Source organism: Pipistrellus hanaki (genome assembly GCF_964339955.1).
Source record: "Pipistrellus hanaki genome assembly, chromosome: 7".
Taxonomy (NCBI): domain Eukaryota; kingdom Metazoa; phylum Chordata; class Mammalia; order Chiroptera; family Vespertilionidae; genus Pipistrellus; species Pipistrellus hanaki.
In genome coordinates this window covers 19,609,444-19,629,706 of record NC_140509.1, presented here as the reverse complement: position 1 = coordinate 19,629,706, position 20,263 = coordinate 19,609,444, and the positions used below count along the sequence as shown (strand labels likewise).

Below are 20,263 nucleotides of genomic sequence, written 5' to 3'. Positions count from 1 at the left end.
GCAAGTATAGATGTTTACCTGTGCCACCATCTTGGTTCTTCAAGATAGCTCTTTCTTACAAGAGAATTTCAATTACTCACTGTAGAAGGAATGAGGAAAATCACCATTAAGCAAACACTATGGTAACATTTGCTCTAGGCAAGATCCATAATGAAGGTTAAAGTTGCCAGGTGAAAGCTCATTTAGAAACAGAATATTTGCATAGTCACAAACTACTTCCCCATAAAATAAATTTTAATTCCAAATAGGAACATTATAGCTGACAAGACTGGCAGACACTACTTGCATCAAAGGATCAAGATTAGCTTCATCATTAATAAGACATATTTTGTCTTGGGTATGATGATATGTCTGGAAGTGATCCCTCAGGATAGGAACAGCATAACTTCCATGATATTCTTGCAAAAAATATATATATAACTTCAATCAAGCCATGAGGAAACGTCAGGCAGAGCCATATTAAGGGACATTAGACCAGTGCTTTCCGAAAGACCCAAGGTTGGCAATTAGGGAAAGACTGAGGAATTGTCATGGATTGGAGTAGACTATGGCAACTAATCGGTGTGAAATCCAGGACTGGAAAACAGACACTGGTCGAAAAACTGCTGAAACCCATGTAAAATCTGGAGTTTTGTTAATAATATCAATATAAAATTCCTAGTTTGATCATTTTACTATGGTTGTGTAAGATATTCATAATAGGCAAAACTTGGGGAAGTGTATTTGGAAACTCTGTACCACTTGCAATTTTTCTGTAACATAATTTCACCAACGTTTAAAAGATATATGTTAAATTATTTATTGAAGCAATACAATGGAATTTGCTTCAAAACATTGTTGACAATTATTGTGGTAATCTAATGGGTACATTAAGACCCACTATATTTGTCATTCTGCATTTATATCTGTTAGAAAATTTTCATTAGAAAAAGATACATTATACATATTTATATGTATTTATTTTTGCTTATGAAGTCTCTTCCATGTGATGCCAGGCACTATAGTCAGTCATGGGCACTGGGCAGGTCTCAGTTAATGAGGGTATGGGGTGAAGAAAGACACACAGATATTAAACAGATAAGGTCATAATTACTTGACTGAGGAAGCACAGGATGCCTGACAGTACAACAGGAGAGTGTTCCAATCAAAAGAAACAGCACATGCAAGGGTCCTGAGGCTAGAGAGAAATGCTGAAGTGTAGTCACTAAGGAAGGGGTCTAACATGGCCCAGGTAAGGCAGCTGAGTTTCTCCTGCCCACTACCAGGAAATTCAGACAGATTCTTTGGGTCTAGAGTAGGGGTGTCGAACTCAATCAGAGAAGGGGCCAAAATCTAAAATCCAGCCTAAATCGCGGGCCGAATGGTTTACTGAACAGTCATAAACTGACAATGTCATAAACTGACAGCGGAGTGCAGTGATGACAGCACGGTGCGGGCCACATTGCAAGGCCTGGCGGGCTGGATTTGGCCCGCGGGCCTTGTGTTTGACACATGTGGTCTAGAGAATTTGGGTTGCAACAGTATTCATCATTCAGTCCTTTTTACGAATTTAGATTGCCATCTCCCTTTGTTTTCTATCTAATCTTCTTTTCTGACACTACCCTCCTATGATACATTTTCCCAGAAGACTTTTCCATTTTTACAGCAAATATCATTAAATCCTACATAAGCAGCAGTGTTAATAGAACCTGTTGGGCAACCAAATAAACCTGAAATCCATTCTTTGTGCATTTATGGATAATCTTGGAATGAAACATTGCTAAGCTGTCGTTTGCTTTCATGTCTAGTATTGAACTCTGTGGAGGCTGGAGGCTGTGGGAGTGACTGCTCCTTATTGTACCCCACCCCCTTAGGAGGGAGAGGTTTGTCAAGATATTTAAGCATCTAACACAGATATTAGGCAGTGACCTTGAGGAGCTGAGCAGAGAGACAGCGTGAACTTAATAGGTTAGTACTGAACTTACACATCTTTATAAATTTTCTTGTGTCTGTTTCACTCAGAAAAATTTTATTTTTTAATTTATTTTATATATATATATATTTTATTTTATTTTATTTATTTTTAAAAATAAATCTATTGTTCATATTATTACAAACGTTCCTCATTTTTTCCCCCTCCACCAGGTTCCCACCCCACCCTCTGTCCTTTCCCCACCCCCCGTTGTCCTCATCCATAGGTGCACAGTTTATGTTCAGTCTCTTCCCTCACCCCCCTCTTCTCTTTTCCCCGAGAATTATGAGTCCACTCCCTTTCTGTACCTCTGATTCTATTATATTCAATGGTTAATATTATTCATCAAGTTTTTTAATTCCCTTGGTTTTTAGATTCACTTGTTGATAGTTACATATTTGTTGTTTATAATTTTTATCTTTATTTTCTTCCTCTTCCTAAAGAACCCCCTTCAGCAATTCATATAATTCTGGTTTGGCGGTGATGAACTCCTTTAGCTTTTTTTTATTTGTGAAGCTCTTTATCTGGCCTTCAATTCTGAGTGATAGCTTTGCTGGGTAGAGTATTTTTGGCTATAGGTTCTTGTTATTCATTACCTTGAATATTTCTTGCCATTCCCGTCTGGCCTGCATGGTTTCTGTTGAGAAATCAGCTGATAATCGTATGGGTGCTCCTTTATGTAACTACCTGCTTTGCTCTTGCTGCTTTTAATATTCTCTCTTTGTCTTTTGCTCTTGGAATTTTAATTATGATATGTCTCGGTGTGGTCCTCTTTGGATTCCTTTTGTTTGGGGTTCTGTGTGCTTCCTGGACTTGTAAGTCTATTTCTTTCCCCAGGTGGGGGAAATTTTCTGTCACTATTTCTTTCAATATGTTTTTGGTATTTTGCTCTCTGTCATCTTCTGGGACGCCCATAATTCTGATGTTGGTTTGCTTGAAGTTGTCCCAGAGGTTTCTTACACTATCTTCAATTTTCTGGATTCTCTTGTCTTCTTGCTTCTGTGGAGGAGTGTCCTCTGGCTTTTTGTGTTCCAAGTCTTTGACTTGATTCTTGCAATCTTCCATTCTGTTTTTAGGACTCTGTATAATATTTTTTATTTCAGAGAAAGTATTCTTTATTTCTTGTTGATCCCTTATTATTTCTAGTTGATCCTTTATTATTTATTATTATTGATCCCTTTTCATATCTTCATTAGGTCTTGTTTATTTTATCGGCCTTTTCTAGGAGATTCTTGAAAAACCTAATAAGCGTGGTTTTGAACTCTATATCCAGTCGCTTTTTGTCCTTCATTTCTTTCATTTGTGATCTGTTTCCTTGTCTCGGCATTTTTGCTGCTTCCCTGAGTTGGTAGAGTAGGGGGATCAGCTGAATCTATGCCAGGAGACAGCCTTATTTGACTAGACTTGGAAAACTGCAAGAGCCTCTGTGTTCAGCTTGGATGGGGCAGAGTTTCAGGGTGGAGCCTACAGCCTTGGCTTCTGGTTAGCCCTGCCCTATGAGGTTCCTGAGTCTCAGTGTTCCTCAGTGTCCTTTGGTACTCACTGCAAGCACCTCTGAGAGAAAGGTGCCCTAGAGTTTCGCCCGCTACCAGACAATTTAGTCTCTCCCCCAACGAGCCTGCAACTGGGGTTCAGTGCAGTTGGAAGTGGGGTTAAGAGCAGTCCGGAGCTTATGTCTCCCTCCAGCTAGGGCAATCCAGTGACTCAATCAATAGTCTGTCCTCTGCGTGAAGTGTGTGCGACTTGGGGGTTCTGCCTTTCGCCACTCCCCCGCGCTTCCGCCTTACAGCCCAGATTCCCTCTGTATGTGTCTGGATCCCCAGGGTCTCGCTCAGAACTGGGGTTCAGCATAGTCCAGAGCTTTTATCTCCTTTCTGCTAGGGAAAACCAGCCAGGCATTCAGCCTCCCCTCCTCTTCGGCTCCGTCCTCTCTGTGCATGCAATGTGTCTCCGTACCTTAGGCTTTTACAGTTCCTCTGATATTCCTTCTGGTTTTCTCTTTCCTTCTTGTTGTAGAATTTTCAGTCAGTCAACTTTCCTGTAGTTCTGGATAATGTCCACTTTATATTTTAGTTGTATTTTTTGAAATTGTTGTGTGAGGCTGCAGTTAGGCTGTTATGCCGCCATCTTGGTTTCTCTCTCACTCAGAAAAATTTTAATAATGTGTTATTTTATGTAGGTACTCTATGTTCTTATTGTGCCTTTCTTGTGTGTTCAGGAGACAATTCCAGCATTTTTATTTATTTATTTATTTATTTATTTATTATTATTTATTTATTTTTAAAAATATATTTTATTGATTTTTCACAGAGAGGAAGGGAGAGAGATAGAGAGCTAGAAATGTTGATGAGAGAGAAACATCAACCAGCTGCCTCTTGCACACCCCCTACAGGGGATGTGCCCACAACCAATGTACATGCCCCTGACTGGAATCGAACCTGGGACCTTTCAGTCTCCAGACTGACGCTCTACCACTGAGCCAAACCGGTTTTGAGAAGCATTTTTTTTTTTTTATTAGTTCCTCAAGGCCAGGTCTTTAAAGGAAAATAATAACCAATAATTTTGAAAATGAAAGCAGAGAACTTGATGATATGGGAAAAGTGAAGATTATTATTATAGATAATGAGAAAACACAACATTTTTGTTTTAGGGAGAGCATGTGAGCTTACACTAAAGTCACTTTCGCCATTATAAATGATGCATTAGTGTGTTCACACAGTAGTCAATACACAATGGTACTGAATTTAAATTTGACAGGGTCACATATTGAGCAATGAGAAGAAAATATATGACAATGGTTATGTGACTCTTGAACCAACACCTCCTGTTGGGAAACCAATTCTTATACTATTAGCTTGTTGTTCTTATGAGTTACTTTGTGATTAAACACATATCTGTCTCCTCTTTCTCTTCCTGCTCCTTTGTCCTCACCCCCACCCCAGCTCTCCATTTTCCTCTCATTCTCCTTCCTCCCCTTCCTTGTTTAATGGTTTTAGACAAAAGGTTATGAAGGATTTCTTAGAAAGAAAAGATTCAAACTGACTAGTGAATTTAAATGTATAGGGATTTTAGACTAGGAAGTCAAGTGCCACTGGTTTACTTCTTAGGCAAACTTAAGAAAATAATGGCCTTCTCTTGAGCTGTGAGGTTCCCAGTCTGACAGAGGATTTGCAAATCCCTTCTATTTGCCAAGTTAAATATTCCTCTGCGCTACCTTGCCAAAGCTTTTTGGCATAATCATTCTGTTTCTACTATGTGGAAAGTTCTATTGCTAGATATTTCTATTTAAATGGCACAATGTTGGGTTTTATAATCAGGATTGGCTACTTCACTCCATGATCCCAGCTTATAATTTAATCCCTCCATACTGCTATATTGTAAAAATATAAGAAGCCTTATGAGGGAAATCCTAAAAGAACAAAAAGTGTGGCTTTTGAGGAATCTACCCATGCCACGTCACTTGGAGAGTGTACAGAACTTCTAGCAATCGGCCTATTGAACAATGAACTGTGCTGAATACAATGTGTGCTACAACAACTTCTCAGGAAGCTCACTAATTTAGTGGGGGACAAAGACACTAATTTCTGCAGGCTGTGAAAATTCAGCAACAAAGAATAATAGGAAGAAACTAGTCTGAATGCCAGGAGAATTGGGATCTAATTTAGACTTTATCACTAACTAGCTAGTTGGCAAGCCATACCCTCTCTTTGTTATGTAGCATATTCCTCATACCGTTGAAGAACTAGCCTACTTCTCAGACCCTCTCTGGGTCTATAATTTGGGAAGTCTTGAGGGGAGAGCATCATACATCAAGGGAGCACTAGTTTTCAGAAGGCACATGAAGTCACTCAGTAGGGTGCAACCTAATGAGAGTCAGTAGTGCCCTGGAAAAAGCACTACTCAACATAAGAGCAAAAACAGGGTTCTCATTCAGGAAAGCCTCATTATTCCAGTTGTCAGCAAGGCTATTTTTCTGACCAGACTTAAGTCCCTTAAGGGGAAGGAAGAAATCAGACTTGTTTCTTGTTCCCAAAGAGCCATTATTGCTTGATGCATGAAGCTACTCCAGTTAGTTGGAGAAGTTTGAATGAAATGCCCCAAAAAGAGAAACTATATTGCATGACAGAAATCCAGAAACAAGGGTTCTAAGAAGCAAATAATAAATAAATAAATAAATAAATTAATTAATTAATTAATATCCTTTAGAACATTTAAACTCTTTTTTTGTAATAAAATCCAGATTTGGTTGCCTTTGCAATGAGAGCCAATCTCATGACACAGGTGTGGTGAAAAAGAAAAGAGGTTTATTTGAGTGCTGGCATCCTGAGAAAATGGGGGACTTTTCTCAGTCCTCAAAAACCACCTTGAGATCTCAGTGCTGACGGAGGTTTTATAAGGGGGACAGGGACTGTACAACAAACAGATCAGGGGGAGGGGAATGGGAAGTGCTGCTTCTCCTAAGAAGGGGGAGCATGGGAAAGGGTGGGGCTTCCTCCCCTACTGGCAGAGTTCTCTCTCTTCAAACTGGAATTTGCAGTTTTACTGAGGACACCTGTGGCCTCAAGCATAGTTCTCTAAACTGTAAAAAAGGCTAAATAGGGAATGACAATACAGGGCTTTATTTACACACTTTAAGAAAACAGAGTGTTGGCTGCAGGCCTTGAGAAAAGGCAAAATAGAACACAGCATTTATCGCTTAATTGCAATGTTAATTTATGGTTACCTTTTGACATATAAAAAATTCAAATTTCATTTACCTTTTAAAAACATAACTATTGCGTGAAGACATATATGTTTTGCTAAGAAATTAACCACAAAATCTTGCAAAAAAAAAAAAAATGCTTACAAACATTTTCTGATGTCTAGTGACTAAGAATGGGACAGTGATTATCCCCCGCTAAGTCTAGGCCAGTGGTTGGCAAACTCATTAGTCAGCAGAGCCAAATATCAACAGTACAATGATTGAAATTTCTTTTGACAGCCAAAGTTTTTTTAAACTTAAACTATTTAGGCAGGTATTTTGTTATTAACTTAATTAGGGTACTCCTAAGCTGACCTTTGCTAAAAATGTCCTCAATCTGATTGAGGCATGTGGCTTGTGAGCATTGGAGGATATTTACTTTAGCAGCATCCCTGACCTCTACCGCTGTTTGCCGCCCACTGGTCTAGGCAATTGAATTCTTGCCTGAGCACACCTACCAGCTCCACATTGTAACAACTGAATAGCATACATAGCTTTTATAAAATGGCATACCACTTATTTTAGGTCATTTGCTTAACCTCTATAGTCATCTGAACCCCCAACTATAAACTTAGAATAATAACAAGATCTACCTCAAGTCATTTTTACCAAAATAAAATAAGGATAAAAATTAGAAAATGTCCATTATGTGGTAGACACTAAATATGTTAGTTCCTTTCCATGTACTATAAAGGTAATCACTAACTTCCCTTTTTCTAAATGGAAAATAAAACTCATCCTGCAGTGGAAAAAAAATATAGAATTCCAGTAGATAATAGAAATGAAACCCTTCCTGTGTGGAGAGAACTTAGAAGGTGTTGGTGACTATTAGACCAGGACTAAGCCCCACTACACGCATTTGCACAAGGGCAGTATGGCAACCAAAGAGCAGAGGACTAACTCTGCCCCCTTCTCCTCCTCCCTGTGGTTAAGTCCTCTGGTTTCAAAGTCCCTCACTGGCTTGTTTCACCTGTGTGGGAGCCAGGCTACTCTGTTTATATTCTGACTAGAGGCCTGGTGCACGAAATTGGTGCTTGAGGGGTGTGTGTCCCGCAGCTCAGCCTTCACCACCTCCAACCTGGGACCCCTAGACAGATGTCTGACTGCCCATTTAGGCACAATCCTACTGGAAGGATGGGGCCTAAACAGGATGTTGGACATTGGTCTCACAATCCAGGACTCCTGGCTCCAAACTGCTCACCTGCCTGCCTTCCTGATTGCCTCTAACCGCTTCTGCCTGTCAGCCTGATCACCCCCTAACCACTCCCATGCCAGCCTGATTGATGCCTAACTGCTCCCCTGCCAGCCTGTTTCCTCCTAACTTCCCTCCCCTGTAGGCCTGGTCACCCATAACTGCCCTCCTTTGCAGGCCTGGTCCTCCCCAACTGTCCTTCTCTGCAGGCTTGATTGCCCCCAGCTGCCCTCCCTTAAAGTTCTGGTCCCTCCCAACTTCCCTCCCTAGCTAGCCATCTTGTGGCAGCCATCTTGTGTCCACATGGGGGCAGCCTTTTTGTGTGTTGGAGTGATGGTCAATTTGCATATTACTCTTTTATTAGATAAGATAGAGGCCTGGTACATGGGTGGGGGCCAGCTGGTTTGCCCTGAAGGGTGTCCTGGATCAGGGTGGAGGTTCTCTTGGGAGGGGGCAGCCTGGTGAGGGGCCTGTGGTGGTTTGCAGGCCAACCATGCTCTCCAGCAACCCAACCAGGGGCCATGGTATCTGTGATTTATTTATCTTCTATAATTGAAACTTTATAACCTTGAGTAGAGCCAAGCCTCCTGCTCGCTCCTTGGCCTTAGCCATTTTTGTTGGGATTTATTTATCTTTTATAATTGAAACTTTGTAGCCTTGAGTGGGGGCCTGGGCTAGCCAAGGTATGCAGAAAGCTTGACTTCCTCCATCACCGGGGAAACCCAAGCCTCCTGCTCTCTCAGTAGCTGCAATCATCTTGGTTGGGTTAATTTGCACGCTAGCTCCTGATTGGCTGGTGAGTGTGGCTTGTGGTTGTAGCAAAGGTATGGTCAATTTGCATATCACTCTTTTATTTGATAGAATAGTGAGCATAAATGGCAACCAACCTGAGACTTACTTGGTGCAATTTGACACCAATGGCCACTATTGGGTGAGGATATGGGCAAAGGAAGACCTCATAGGACTCCACCTGTTCCACCATTAACAAAGCAGATACTTTACCCTTCTGTCCAAATGTGCACCATAAAATACATTTTGATTCTATGGTTTCATTCATTCATTCATTCACTCGCTCATGTTTATAGAAACCAGGAGACTGAATCATGGCCGGGAAGCCCAAGCTTCACTATATGAATGCACGACTTCGAATGGAGCCCATCAGGTGGCTCCTGGCTGCAGCTGGAGTCGAGGTGAGTTCTGAGTTCTGTCATCTTAAGTTGAGACTAAAATTGAATGTATTAGAGTACTTTCTTACATAAGTGAGAAAACTTTCATACTAGATGGCCTGTGAATGGTTTTGCCTCAAATAAAAATATCATGCATATTAGGAAAGAATTGGACTATTTGATCAATAAAATTATTAAAAATCCTACCGTTGTAAGAGTACAGAAAAAATTAAAGGAAATTTTTAAAGGAAACAAAAGAAAAAGCCACAAGACAAAATTTTTGGACCTTATTTTGATTTTAATGATCAGTAAAATATTTATGACACATATACAACTACTGATTGAATATTAGAGGATTTTATGTGTGATATTGTGGTTATTTTGATAATAAATGTAATGTTTTAGAAATATAAATTAAAGAGTTAAGTATTAAATGATACTGTATATGGAGTTGTTTCAAATTTTCACAAGATAGGGAGTGTGGGTGGGCATATAGATGATGCAAGATTGGCTTGTGTGATAATGATTGTAGCTGGGTGATGGATACAAAGAGGATCTTTGTACTTTTATTTTATACATGCTAAAATTTTTAAAACAAAAGGATAAAAACGATAATATTAGAATGTAATGAAATTAAAATTAAGATATAACCACAAAAGTAGAGAGGAGCAGATTGTAACAAACTGCCTGCTAAAGACTTAAGGCTTGCACTCAGCAATGATTTTGTTGAGTACCTTTAAGTGCCAGATTCTGTGCTTGGTTCTGGGGATACATGGATGAACAAGACAGACAAAGTCCCTGCCCTCAGGAAGCTTACATTCCAGTCAGGATGCAGACAAGTGAATAGGTGATTAAAAGAAGAATGGGAGCATCTAGAGGACATCCAAGCATTTGCAGCAAACATGTCAAACTCCTGGCCCACGGGCCACATGTGGCCCACAATGAATATTGTTGTGGCCCAGCCAATATAACGGTATGTTAGAAACGTTTTAATAAAATTTCAAAACTGAATTTTTACAATATCCTGTTCTACATAATTATTAATAATGAACTACAACATTCACTAATGACTAATTTCCCTTAGGTGCCTTACCCGCAGGCACACCATTTCTCTCCACTAATACTAGCAGCGAATACTCTAGCAGCCTATTGCCACGTCATTAGTCTTGTGCTGACTTGTTTGATGTGCACAATAGGAAATATATTACTTTTGGAGAACAAGAAAAATAGGTTTATTTGCATTATGCTTATTAATTTGTGCAGTTATTCAGTGTCCGGTAAGTTAATGTTCAAGAAAAATATTAATTTTAATTAGAATATTCTATTATATTTCTTTATGTTAATGATGACTCATTTATTTCAGCCTTTTGTATTCAGCATGTCTCTATGGAAATAAACCTAGGTTTATATGAAAAAGAAAGCTTTGGTTTTTTTGTGGCCCACATAAACTTAAACCTTGTTTATTTGGCCCATGTTAGCCTTTGAGTTTGACATGCTTGATTTTCAGTGGCAAAATGCCAGATTCTGCATGGAAATTTGGTAGGTTTCTGTGGCAGTCTGTTGAGCTCTCCCTCTAGAGGTGTCAATGAGAAAAACACATCTCTCTCAGTCCACATCAGAGTGACTCAGCAACTCTGAGGGTTTTCAGGAGAGGGAGTCATGGATGAACTCAGGAAACTTTGTCCCACAAATCAGAGCAGTAAAGGAGGGTGTCAGGTGAGGGACACAGGAGTTTTAATGTGCTCCCTTCTGTGTCATAACAACATGTTTACCTGAGCCAGGATTATACTTTCTTCATTGGTTCCAGAAGGCATGGGGACTCAAGTCTGGCTCTTTCTTAATTTTATGAGTCAGGAAGTACACAAAAAATAAAAATAGTGCCATGCAGCCTTTTTTTTTTCTTTCTTTTTCTCCATCAACCTACCCCGAGTTCAGCTCTGGGGTTCAGGAACGTGTTCAGAGCCTGTGAGCAGGATGAGTTCAGCCTAGGGGGTAACTAGGAGGTAATATGGAGAACATCTTAGGCTTCCTCTAGTCCATCCCAGCTTTACTGAAGAGGGCATGGGGTAAGGCTCTTGGCCAGGATTCCTGGGTTCTCTGCTCCCAAAAGTTGATCTTCACAATCATTTTCATCTCCATTAGCCTCATAAGCAACATCACACCAGCCAATGCTATCCTGCCTTAGCCACCCTCCCTTGGTGACCATCCTCCATCCTTTATGTTTGTCATGAACTGGAAGCTTTATAAATTACTGCACACATAACTCACTATCTATCTGCTCTTCCCCTATCGAATTATGTAGGTTCACAATTGATTGTTCCACAGAGTAAGCTAGTCCAAACCCTTTATTATACTCAAACACTCAAAGATCTTTTTTTTTTTTATTGTTTAAAATAATACATATGTCTCCTTTTTGACTGATTCACCCCCACCCCCACTCCCAGGACAGGCCCCCATAACCCCACATCCATGTCCATTGCATAAAATAATCCTTTTAAATTATAAAGAAAATCAAGTAATGTAATTGTCACCTTGGTGACAGCATCTTAGATGGTTATGGGCCCAAGGATACACCATGCTGGGGGACACACTTTTCTGGCCTGTCTCATCTGGAGAGAATGGCTTTCCTGAGATATTAAAACTCCATAACTAGAAGAACTTCCCAGTCCCTTCCCCCCAATAACACTCCCCTCCAAAATCATGACCTGACCATTGACAGATGTAAAAGTAGGTGGAGGTGAATGGAACCTCCAAGTGTGAGCAGTTAAGTGCTGAATGCCATGCTCTGTCCTCTTTTTAAAATATCTTTATTGTTGAAAGGATTACAGATGTTTACTCCCCACCCCCATGCACATAACCCTCCATCCTGCTCCTGCATAGTCCCCAGGCCTTCCCAGCACTATTGTTTGTCCATGGGCTAAGCATATGTAAATTCTTTGGTCAAACACTTCCAGCCTCCCCACCTCCTGCCACTTCCCTCTGAAATACATCAGTCTATTGCATATTTCAATGTCTGGATCTGTTTTGTTCATCAGTTTATTTTGTTCATTAGATTCTACACAATCATGTGCTACTTGTCTTTCTCTCACTGGCTTATTTTGCTTCTTGCTCTGTTCTTGATGGCTCTAATCTGAATTTCCAAATGGCATGATTGTGTTCCTCTGTGTACCATGCCAAACTCAGAAATCTTACCTGCTCCCTATGATGTATCAGGCAGAGGTCATTTAAGGTTAAAAGTTCTGTAATGCTATGGAATGAATAACAAGAACTCCTTTATTCTTTCTGGTTCTAGTTTGAAGAGCAAATTTTGGAAAGTCGAGAGGACATGGAAAAATTGATAAATGGTAAGATTATGTATCTAAATTGCTCCGATGATGGAATCTAGAAAGTCAATAGTGAGAGTTGAACATCAGGCAACGTCTATGTGTGTGTATAGTGGGAGCTGGAGGGTGGGTGAAGGAGGAAGAAAAGTAGTTCAGGTGTAAGGGTGGGGCTTCTCTAGCAGGTCTCATCACTCACTCAGGGCTAAGAAGGGCTTGAACTCAGAGTATTCACCAACAAATCATCCCTTGTGACCTGGAATGCTGGCTCCTTGCTTCTCCTTTCTGCACGAACTGTGAGGAGCTATGTGGACTCAGGATTTCACCGAAACTCCAACAAATGCATTAGGGTGAAGAGAGTAGAAATTGGCCTAGCAGTTGCTTTGAATTATCTCTATGGTTTGTTGCAAGATAACATCTTAGCAGTATTGCAGATGTTGAAGTCAGGGAAAGAGATCCCTATGTAAAAATCTCCAAAACTGCCTTAAATGCCATGAACACCATGAGAGTTCCTGTGGGAACTTCCCATCTGGCTGGCTGCCAGCTGCAGCCTCTCTCCAGCTTCTTTTTAAATATCCACAAAGATATATCAAATGGAAAAAAAATACAGGCAGCTACCATGTATCTGATGGGAAATAAAAAGGTAAATAAAATAATGCGTTAAAAAATAAGAAAAAACAGATTGATAAAAAAGACTATAAATAACTTAGAACAAAATGCCATTTTGTTGAAGTATTACCTGATAATTTCAACAAACTTGTTTTCCACTTAAAAGACTGTGATGCAGGAGACAGTTTACTCTACCCTGTCTTTCTTCTTTCACTAGATGGGTCTTTGATGTTCCAGCAAGTGCCCATGGTGGAAATCGATGGGATGAAGCTGGCACAGACCAGAGCCATTCTCAACTACATTGCTGCCAAATACAATCTCTATGGGAAAGACATAAAGGAGAGAGCCCTGTAGGTATTTTTTCTGTGTTTTAATAAACAATTAATAACATTTAGATTCTTTCTTGAATGATCAGGATTGTGTCGGGGGATCATGACCAACAGCAGCAAGAGCCTTGGAGGAATGGACTGAGGTCCAGTCCAGCAGAGAGAATGAGGAGGAGAGATTCCACTTGAAGTGGAATCAAGCAGTGAGATTAGAAAAGAAGACTCGTTCACAGAGGTAGCACAGGGAGTGACAGAGTTTTCTAAACACTGGGGAACTACCTTGTTTTCCCGAAAATAAGACAGTGTCTTATATTAATTTTTTCTCCCAAAGTTGCGCTAGGTCTTATTTTCAGGGGATGTCTTATCTTTCCATGCACTAGGTCTTATTTTCGGAGGATGTCTTATTTTCGGGGAAACACGGTATGAAGCCAGGAATCATGACTCCAAGTGCTCAGGCCTTTAAAAAAAGACTGGGAAAGGAAAGGACACAAAAGGGCTCATTCTCAAGTTCCAGAAATTATAGAAATAGTTACCAGGAACCTCCTGATACCCCATTCTCTTAAATTTTTAAACTGTAACATGTAAAGGCAAGTGACAGTTGACAATTGGATCATTTTTGTCTTTCAGGATTGATATGTATTCAGAAGGTATTGCAGATTTGTATGAAATGATAATGCGTTTACTACTATTCCCACTTGATGAACACGATGCCAAGATGACCCAGTTCAGAGAGAGAACAACAAATCGTTATTTCCCAGCCTTTGAAAAGGTAAGTGGGTTGTTCAGTGTTTGGGGCACTGAGATTAGAGGACAAAGAGGAATGGTGCCTGGGAAGTCCCAGGACATTGACCTTCACTTCCATTGGGGCCTCCTGACTACTAATGGGGCACCCTGGCTCTCCAGGGATGTTATCAAAATCAGCTGTGGAGAAGAGACAAAATGGTGGAAGAAAAGATAGGCAGATTCTGAGCCTTGTCCTGTAGTAGAAAGAGAGAGCAGCTGAGGGTCTCGTGCTGTGAGTGTTTATTAGCAAGCCAAGAGACAGTTGAACACCAGAAGAAATTGGGGGGCTGCTAACCAGGGTGGCCCTCACATGGAAGCACCGACTGCCGGACTAGGTCCCTTCCTGGAGCTACCTACCTACCGGCTTGGACAGGAAAATCTCACCATCTTGAAGGGAAATTCTATCGTGTCAGAGGCCTGACTATCCACATCCGCAGCAACTACCAAGCAGCTGTGATCCCCAGAACACTGATCCCAGGTGACTCGAACACTTGGACTCACAGGAGTGCCCCACTGCAGGGCGAAAAGGTCAGACTTCCCGGGGAGAGGGTGAGTGAGTGCTCTCGGAGAAGACAAAAGCCTACCACACAGGGCGTGCAGAAACTGGAGGACAGGGGTGGTGATTACAAGCAGAAGCCCCGGCTGTTGAGCGGGTGTCACACGTGAAAGTGGATGGGGCTCCTAATAGGGGAGAGATCTAAAGAGCAACACATTTGGATCTGATTCGGAAGGATATCGGAGAATCACAGGAGATTACAGTTGGCTCGGACTTGCCCCCTTCCCCCTGCTAGAGAGGCTTTAGAGCCTGGGAAGTCAACCTAGAAACACTGCCACCCAGAGGCTAAATCACAAATTGACCCGTGTAATAAAATCAAAGCAAGACCTGCTTAAAAATCAGGATTGGATTACAACAATAGAGGAAGTGAATGACCTTCATTACTACAAATTTTATTTAAATTTTTTTTAATTTTATTTTTTAAAATTTTTTAATTTTTGTTTTTTAATTTTTTTTCATTATTTGCAACGTTTACTCAAGAAACTATTTTTTTTCTTTTTCCTCACTTGATTTTTACCTTTTTAATTATTACATTGTATATGTAATCAACATTATTACTACTACTATTTTACCTTTTTTATCTTATTTTCTTTTGTTTATTTTTATTATTTTTTAAAAAAATTTTATTTCAGGATTACTGTTCTACAGTCTATATTTATCTTTTCTTCTCCAATGCTTTATTCTATCTCAACCCTACCTTTATGCCTTCACTCTCTTCCTAACCTTTTCCTTTGGTGCCCTGTTTATCTTAACCCTTTCCTGCTCTAGATTTTCCCCATTCTTTCTGTTTACCCCCTCCTAAAATTTCACCCTGTCTTCTTTTGAAAAGTATGTCTTTAGGTTTGTTGCCCATTTTTTGATTGGATTGTTTATCTTCCTTTACTTAAGTTGTACCAGTTCCCTGTAAATGTTGGAGATTAAAGCTTTATTGGTGATAACATTGTCAAATGTGTTCTCCCATGCAGTGGGCTTTCCTGTTGTTTTGTTGATAGTTTTTTTTGCTGTGCAAAAGCTTTTTATTTTGTAGTCCCACCTGTTTATTTTCACTTTAGTTTCCATTGCAATAATTTTAATAATATTTATCCAATATTTAATTATAAAAAACAGAAACAGAAAAGTTGAAAGAGATGTACAAAAAAATCATATATATTAACAACCTAGATTTAAAATTAACATTTTATAATTATGTTTGTTTAATCATATATCACCCCATCCCTCTCTGCTGTAATCAAACAGTATTTTTTTTTTTAATGCATTTAGAAGTAAGTTACAGACAAGTGCAGTCACCCTTAAGAAGTTCACATGTGAATTATAGCAAATTCTCCCAATGTTATTGAGAGGCACAGGTGGCTTAGGAGTAGGAGACAATGTTGTAAGAGAAATGGTGAGTTCACATTGTTCCAGGATTATTTCAGGTCCTACATAGGTAGACCAGGAGATGAGACGAGCAGACAAGAGGAGAAATATAGATCCTGAAATAGTGTTCTCGGATTGAGGAAGGATGTCATGAAGATGGAGTCTTTACCCAAAGGAGAGAGAGAGAACAGCCTGGAGAGGCAAGTCCTGAAATCTCAGAGCTGCTGAGGCTCCAGGGCATGTAGCACACAGAAACACAGTGCAGCCAGTGCTAGCCCGGGACCAGACCAAGATGCACAGAGATATGGGGATGGGGAAAGGAGATGGTTGCCTGGGCGAGCTGAGGGGTAGGGAAAACAAACAGCAAAGACCTGCTTCTCTCTGTCTCACTGAGTCAGGGAGATTAATGTGGTCTGATGCTCTGCACCTGTCCAGAGAGTAAGCACAGGTAGGAAGTCAGGGTAGAGAGACCTGGGCAGGAGCAGGGGGACCCAGCCTGAGTGCACCTGTGTTCATAATCTGCTCCTACCAATGCACCAGGTGTTGAAGAGCCATGGACAACACTACTTGGTTGGCAACAGGCTGAGCAAAGCTGACATTCACCTGGTTGAACTTCTCTACAATGTTGAAGAGATTGACCCCAGTCTTCTGGCCAACTTCCCGCTGCTGAAGGTGACCCCTTTCACAGCCCTAGGGAGGGAACCCACACTCCCCATCTTGGAATCCAATATCTGGGCTTTTGGACTGGCGATGTTATGACATCATTGTCCAGGTTCCCTGCCACCAGGACTTCAAAATTTTCTTTTAGGCCCTGGTCTGAGGCAGAAAAAGAATCTTGTTTTGCCAAGTAAACTGGAGGTGGATGCTGCTCCACTGAGAATAGTTTGTCTTTCACAATGAGAGAGGCCAAGGGTTTAGCGTCTCTGTCCTCAGCCCTCTTCCATGCAGTTTCTGTCCTCATTTTCTCTGGGATTCCCTTCTTCCCAAGGGTGTTGTCGTCTCTCTTACCTGAGTCTGTGTGAGCAGGTCTTCTTCCTCTGATTTCCTTCCTTCAACTCCTGCTCCTTCTCTCAGACTTGTGTGTTATTTTCCCCACAGCCTCTTCTCTCTTTCTGTCTTTCTGTCTCTCTCTCACAGGGAAGATTGCTTTTGACTGTCCTATATTTTGACATACTATATTTTCTACCTTTCATTCCAGCCCTGCCCAGTTGTCTCACATATTTATTTCTCCAGTTTGGAGCCTTTCCCTGTGTTGCTCTGACAGACTCATTAGTCTTCCTTGTCTACATAAGAGTGAGAATCCACCGGGTTTGCATGAGGGCAAGAAGACTGTGAACTGAGCCCTGTCTCTGGGGAAAGTGCTGTTGAGCTGTGTTTCCTTCCTCTTATCTTCTTGTCTTGCTGGGTGTCCCTTTCCCAGCTCCCTGCTGGTGCTGATGGAAGGGACTCCTTTGGTCCTGTTAGGAGGGTCTCAGATTCCCTGGCCTGTGTAATGACGGTTGGGTGTTGTTTCTCCACCTGAGGCTGTGCTTTGTGCATTGCAGGCTCTGAAAACCAGGATCAGCAACCTCCCTCTTGTGAAGAAGTTTCTGCAGCCCGGCAGTCAGAGGCAGCCTCCCATAGACGCAAAAGCAGTAAAAGCAGCCAAGGAGATTTTCAGGATTTAAATAAAGCAGGCATGGATTCCCTAGCACATGCAGGAGCAGCCTTTAGAAGTTGTCCAACAGTGAAATGCTCTATCTATTATAGATATACACCTTGGATCTTGTGAGAATAAGTTTTTCCCAAGTAATCAAATAATAAAATTCTATGAGCTGATATTGTGTATTTTGGTTCATTAAGACCCAATATGAAATCATATTTTCAGTCTCTTTTGATTGCATCTCTAGATTATGGAGGGCTTTATCATCTCTGTGCAAGAGTCTGAACTTCACTCTGATGGCAACAACGCTAATTCAGCAGTTTTAAAGCAGCAGAAGGTGACAGAATTAAATGTACTTCTTAGACAGGCCCATTTGAGGGCATTATGTTGAGTGAAATAAGTGAGGCAGAAATAGACAAATACCATAGAATTCATATGTGATATCTAAAGACAAAACAAAAAAACTTACAGCTACCAATTGCAGATTGCTGGTTGCTAGAGGTGGAGGCGAGCAACATGGGTGAAGGGGATCAAAGGTACAAACTTCTAGTTACAAAATAAATATGTCCCGGTGACTATAGTTAACAATTCTGCATATTATATTTGCAAACTGTTAAGAAAGTGGATTTTAAAAATTCTCATCACAAGAAAACACATTCACAACTATGTGTGGTCATGGATGTTGTCTTGACTTATTGTGGTCATCATTTTACAATATCCTATATAATAAAAGTCAAGCCACCATAAGTGTAATGACCGGAACAATCAGAGATCAGAATGGCCATGGCCCCTCGCCAGGCTGGCCCCACCTCCAAGCAAGCATTTAGGGGCGATCAAGCAGGCAGGCAGAGTGGTTAGGAGTGATCAGGTAGACAGACCAGTGGTTAGGAGTGATCAGATAAGCATGCAAATGGTTAGGGGAGATCAAGTAGGCAGGCCAGCAGTTAGGGGCAATCAGATTGGCAGATGGCCCCTTGCAGGACTGGCCCCACCCCCCAGCAAAGAAAGAGGGAGGCCGAGGCCACTGGTGGTGACTCTGTGGCAGGTGTGTAGCCTACATGCTATTGTGCACAGAGGGAGGCCCAGGCCATCCAAGCCATCACACCCCAACCTGAAGAGAGAGGCCACCGGTGGAAGGGGATGGGGGCAGGGGGGAAGGCAGTGCTGCACAGACGGCAAGCAGTGGTAGTGGTAGAGTTGGAGCCAGCTGCCTGCTTCCAGGGGATGGAAAGCCCTGATAGGCCCTGATCTCAGGCTAGGCCTATAGACCCTACCTGAGGGGTCACAAATTGTGAGAGGGTGCCGGCTTGGCTGAGGGACCTCCCCATGTCCCCCCCCACCCCCCACCCACCCATGAGTGCACAAATTTTTGTGCACTGGGCCTCTAATATACATATAATGAATCATTATGTTGTACTCCAGAAAGTAATATAATGCTGAAGGTCAATTATATCTTAAAAAGAAAAGAAAAGCAAAACTACTTTGGCTGCCACCTGGAAATTGGAATATAGCACCACAGGGACCAAGTCTAGACAAGAGTCTAGAGTGCAGGGTTCTATGGAAATCGCATGAGAGATGACGGCAGCCCACAATGGAAGATGGGTCAGTGTGGAGAGAAGCAGCTGCGTTGGAGTGAGAGTGAAGGGGAAATGGAGATTCACAGGGAGAGAGCGGGTCAGGGATATGGCAAGCTTCCAGCCTGGGCAATGGTGAGGGCCAGCAGGGCCAATCTCAGAATGGAAACACGATTTCTGTTTGTGGTTTGATTAGTTTGAGTTGCCTGAGGGGCAGCCGGATGGATGTGTCCAGAAGGCAGAGGTACACTGGTCATGTGCCAGGAGAAAGGTCTGGGAAGAGCTCCCCCTGAATCAGTTCAGTTGCTGATTTCACCGGACCCTACTGGTCACCTGTGAGGGAGCTGCCTGCTCTTGGTCTGCTTCTGGGTGAAGGGGGCATGATGTCCCAGGGAAGGAGGATGTGAGTTGCCTCCAAGTTGACAGGAACTTATCCCATGTCATGAGCAAGATGGACCTGTATTACAGGATCTTTCCATCTCCCTCCGGGAGACCTCAGGGCTTCCTCTCTCCTCTGTTGACCGAGGGAAAGCATGCTCCAAGCTGGGTACACAGCCCTGCCCCTGCCTCTCCTCCCTCCTGATGGTTACCTTATTTCAGCTCAGAAGCCGCAGGGTTTTGTTCCTGACAGCCCACAGCTCATCTCCAGCATCTTATTCCTCAATCCCATCAAACTCAGCTTCTTAGAAACCAGACTCAGAGTCTGCTCCACAGGCTCCTCCTCCTCCTTTCTGTTTCCTCCCTGGAGCCAGAGAAGCACTGCCAGCCCCTCTGTGGTGTCCACACAGCGGCTTTGCCTCTCCTTGCCCACCCCCTGGATGAGACAGAACCATCTTCCAACTCCCAACTGCCATACACAGCTCTCTCTTCCACTGCCTCAGATGAGGCCTCATGATTTCTCACCTCCATCACCCCAATAACCTCCCCAACTGCAGCTCCACTCCTCTGATCTGCTCTCTACTTGCAACCAGAGGGGTTTGTAACCATGCAGAAACTTCATTTCTTTCCCTTTGATTCAAACTGGCCTTATCCAGCACCCTGGCTCAC

The 20,263-nt window shown here is 41.9% G+C and overlaps 2 protein-coding genes across 2 annotated transcripts in view; both read left to right on the top strand.

The window, feature by feature from the left end:
* Positions 1-8,987: 8,987 nt before the first annotated feature.
* LOC311625322 (glutathione S-transferase A2-like) overlaps positions 8,988-20,263 on the top strand; it is a gene marked incomplete at its 5' end in the record, with an annotated part of 32,219 nt that continues 20,943 nt past the window's right edge. Inside the window, one exon of the mRNA XM_084889477.1 lies at positions 8,988-9,074. Coding sequence (XP_084745603.1) covers positions 8,988-9,074 — 87 coding nt within the window. The remainder of the gene's footprint in view (positions 9,075-20,263) is intronic.
* On the top strand, positions 13,205-17,816 carry LOC311625325 (glutathione S-transferase A2-like). Its single transcript, XM_084889480.1, has 4 exons — positions 13,205-13,329; positions 13,933-14,074; positions 16,541-16,672; positions 17,545-17,816. Exons 1-4 carry the CDS (start codon positions 13,208-13,210, stop codon positions 17,665-17,667), a joined length of 519 nt encoding a protein of 172 aa, XP_084745606.1. The 5' UTR covers positions 13,205-13,207; the 3' UTR covers positions 17,668-17,816.

Bases quoted from the DNA above. Each gene is read 5' to 3' on its own strand.
- LOC311625325 (XM_084889480.1), top strand. From the start codon at position 13,208: ATGTTCCAGCAAGTGCCCATGGTGGAAATCGATGGGATGAAGCTGGCA. The intron at 13,330-13,932 runs GTAGGTATTTTT...TTTGTCTTTCAG, and splicing joins GACATAAAGGAGAGAGCCCT to GATTGATATGTATTCAGAAG. The intron at 14,075-16,540 runs GTAAGTGGGTTG...CCAATGCACCAG, and splicing joins ATTTCCCAGCCTTTGAAAAG to GTGTTGAAGAGCCATGGACA.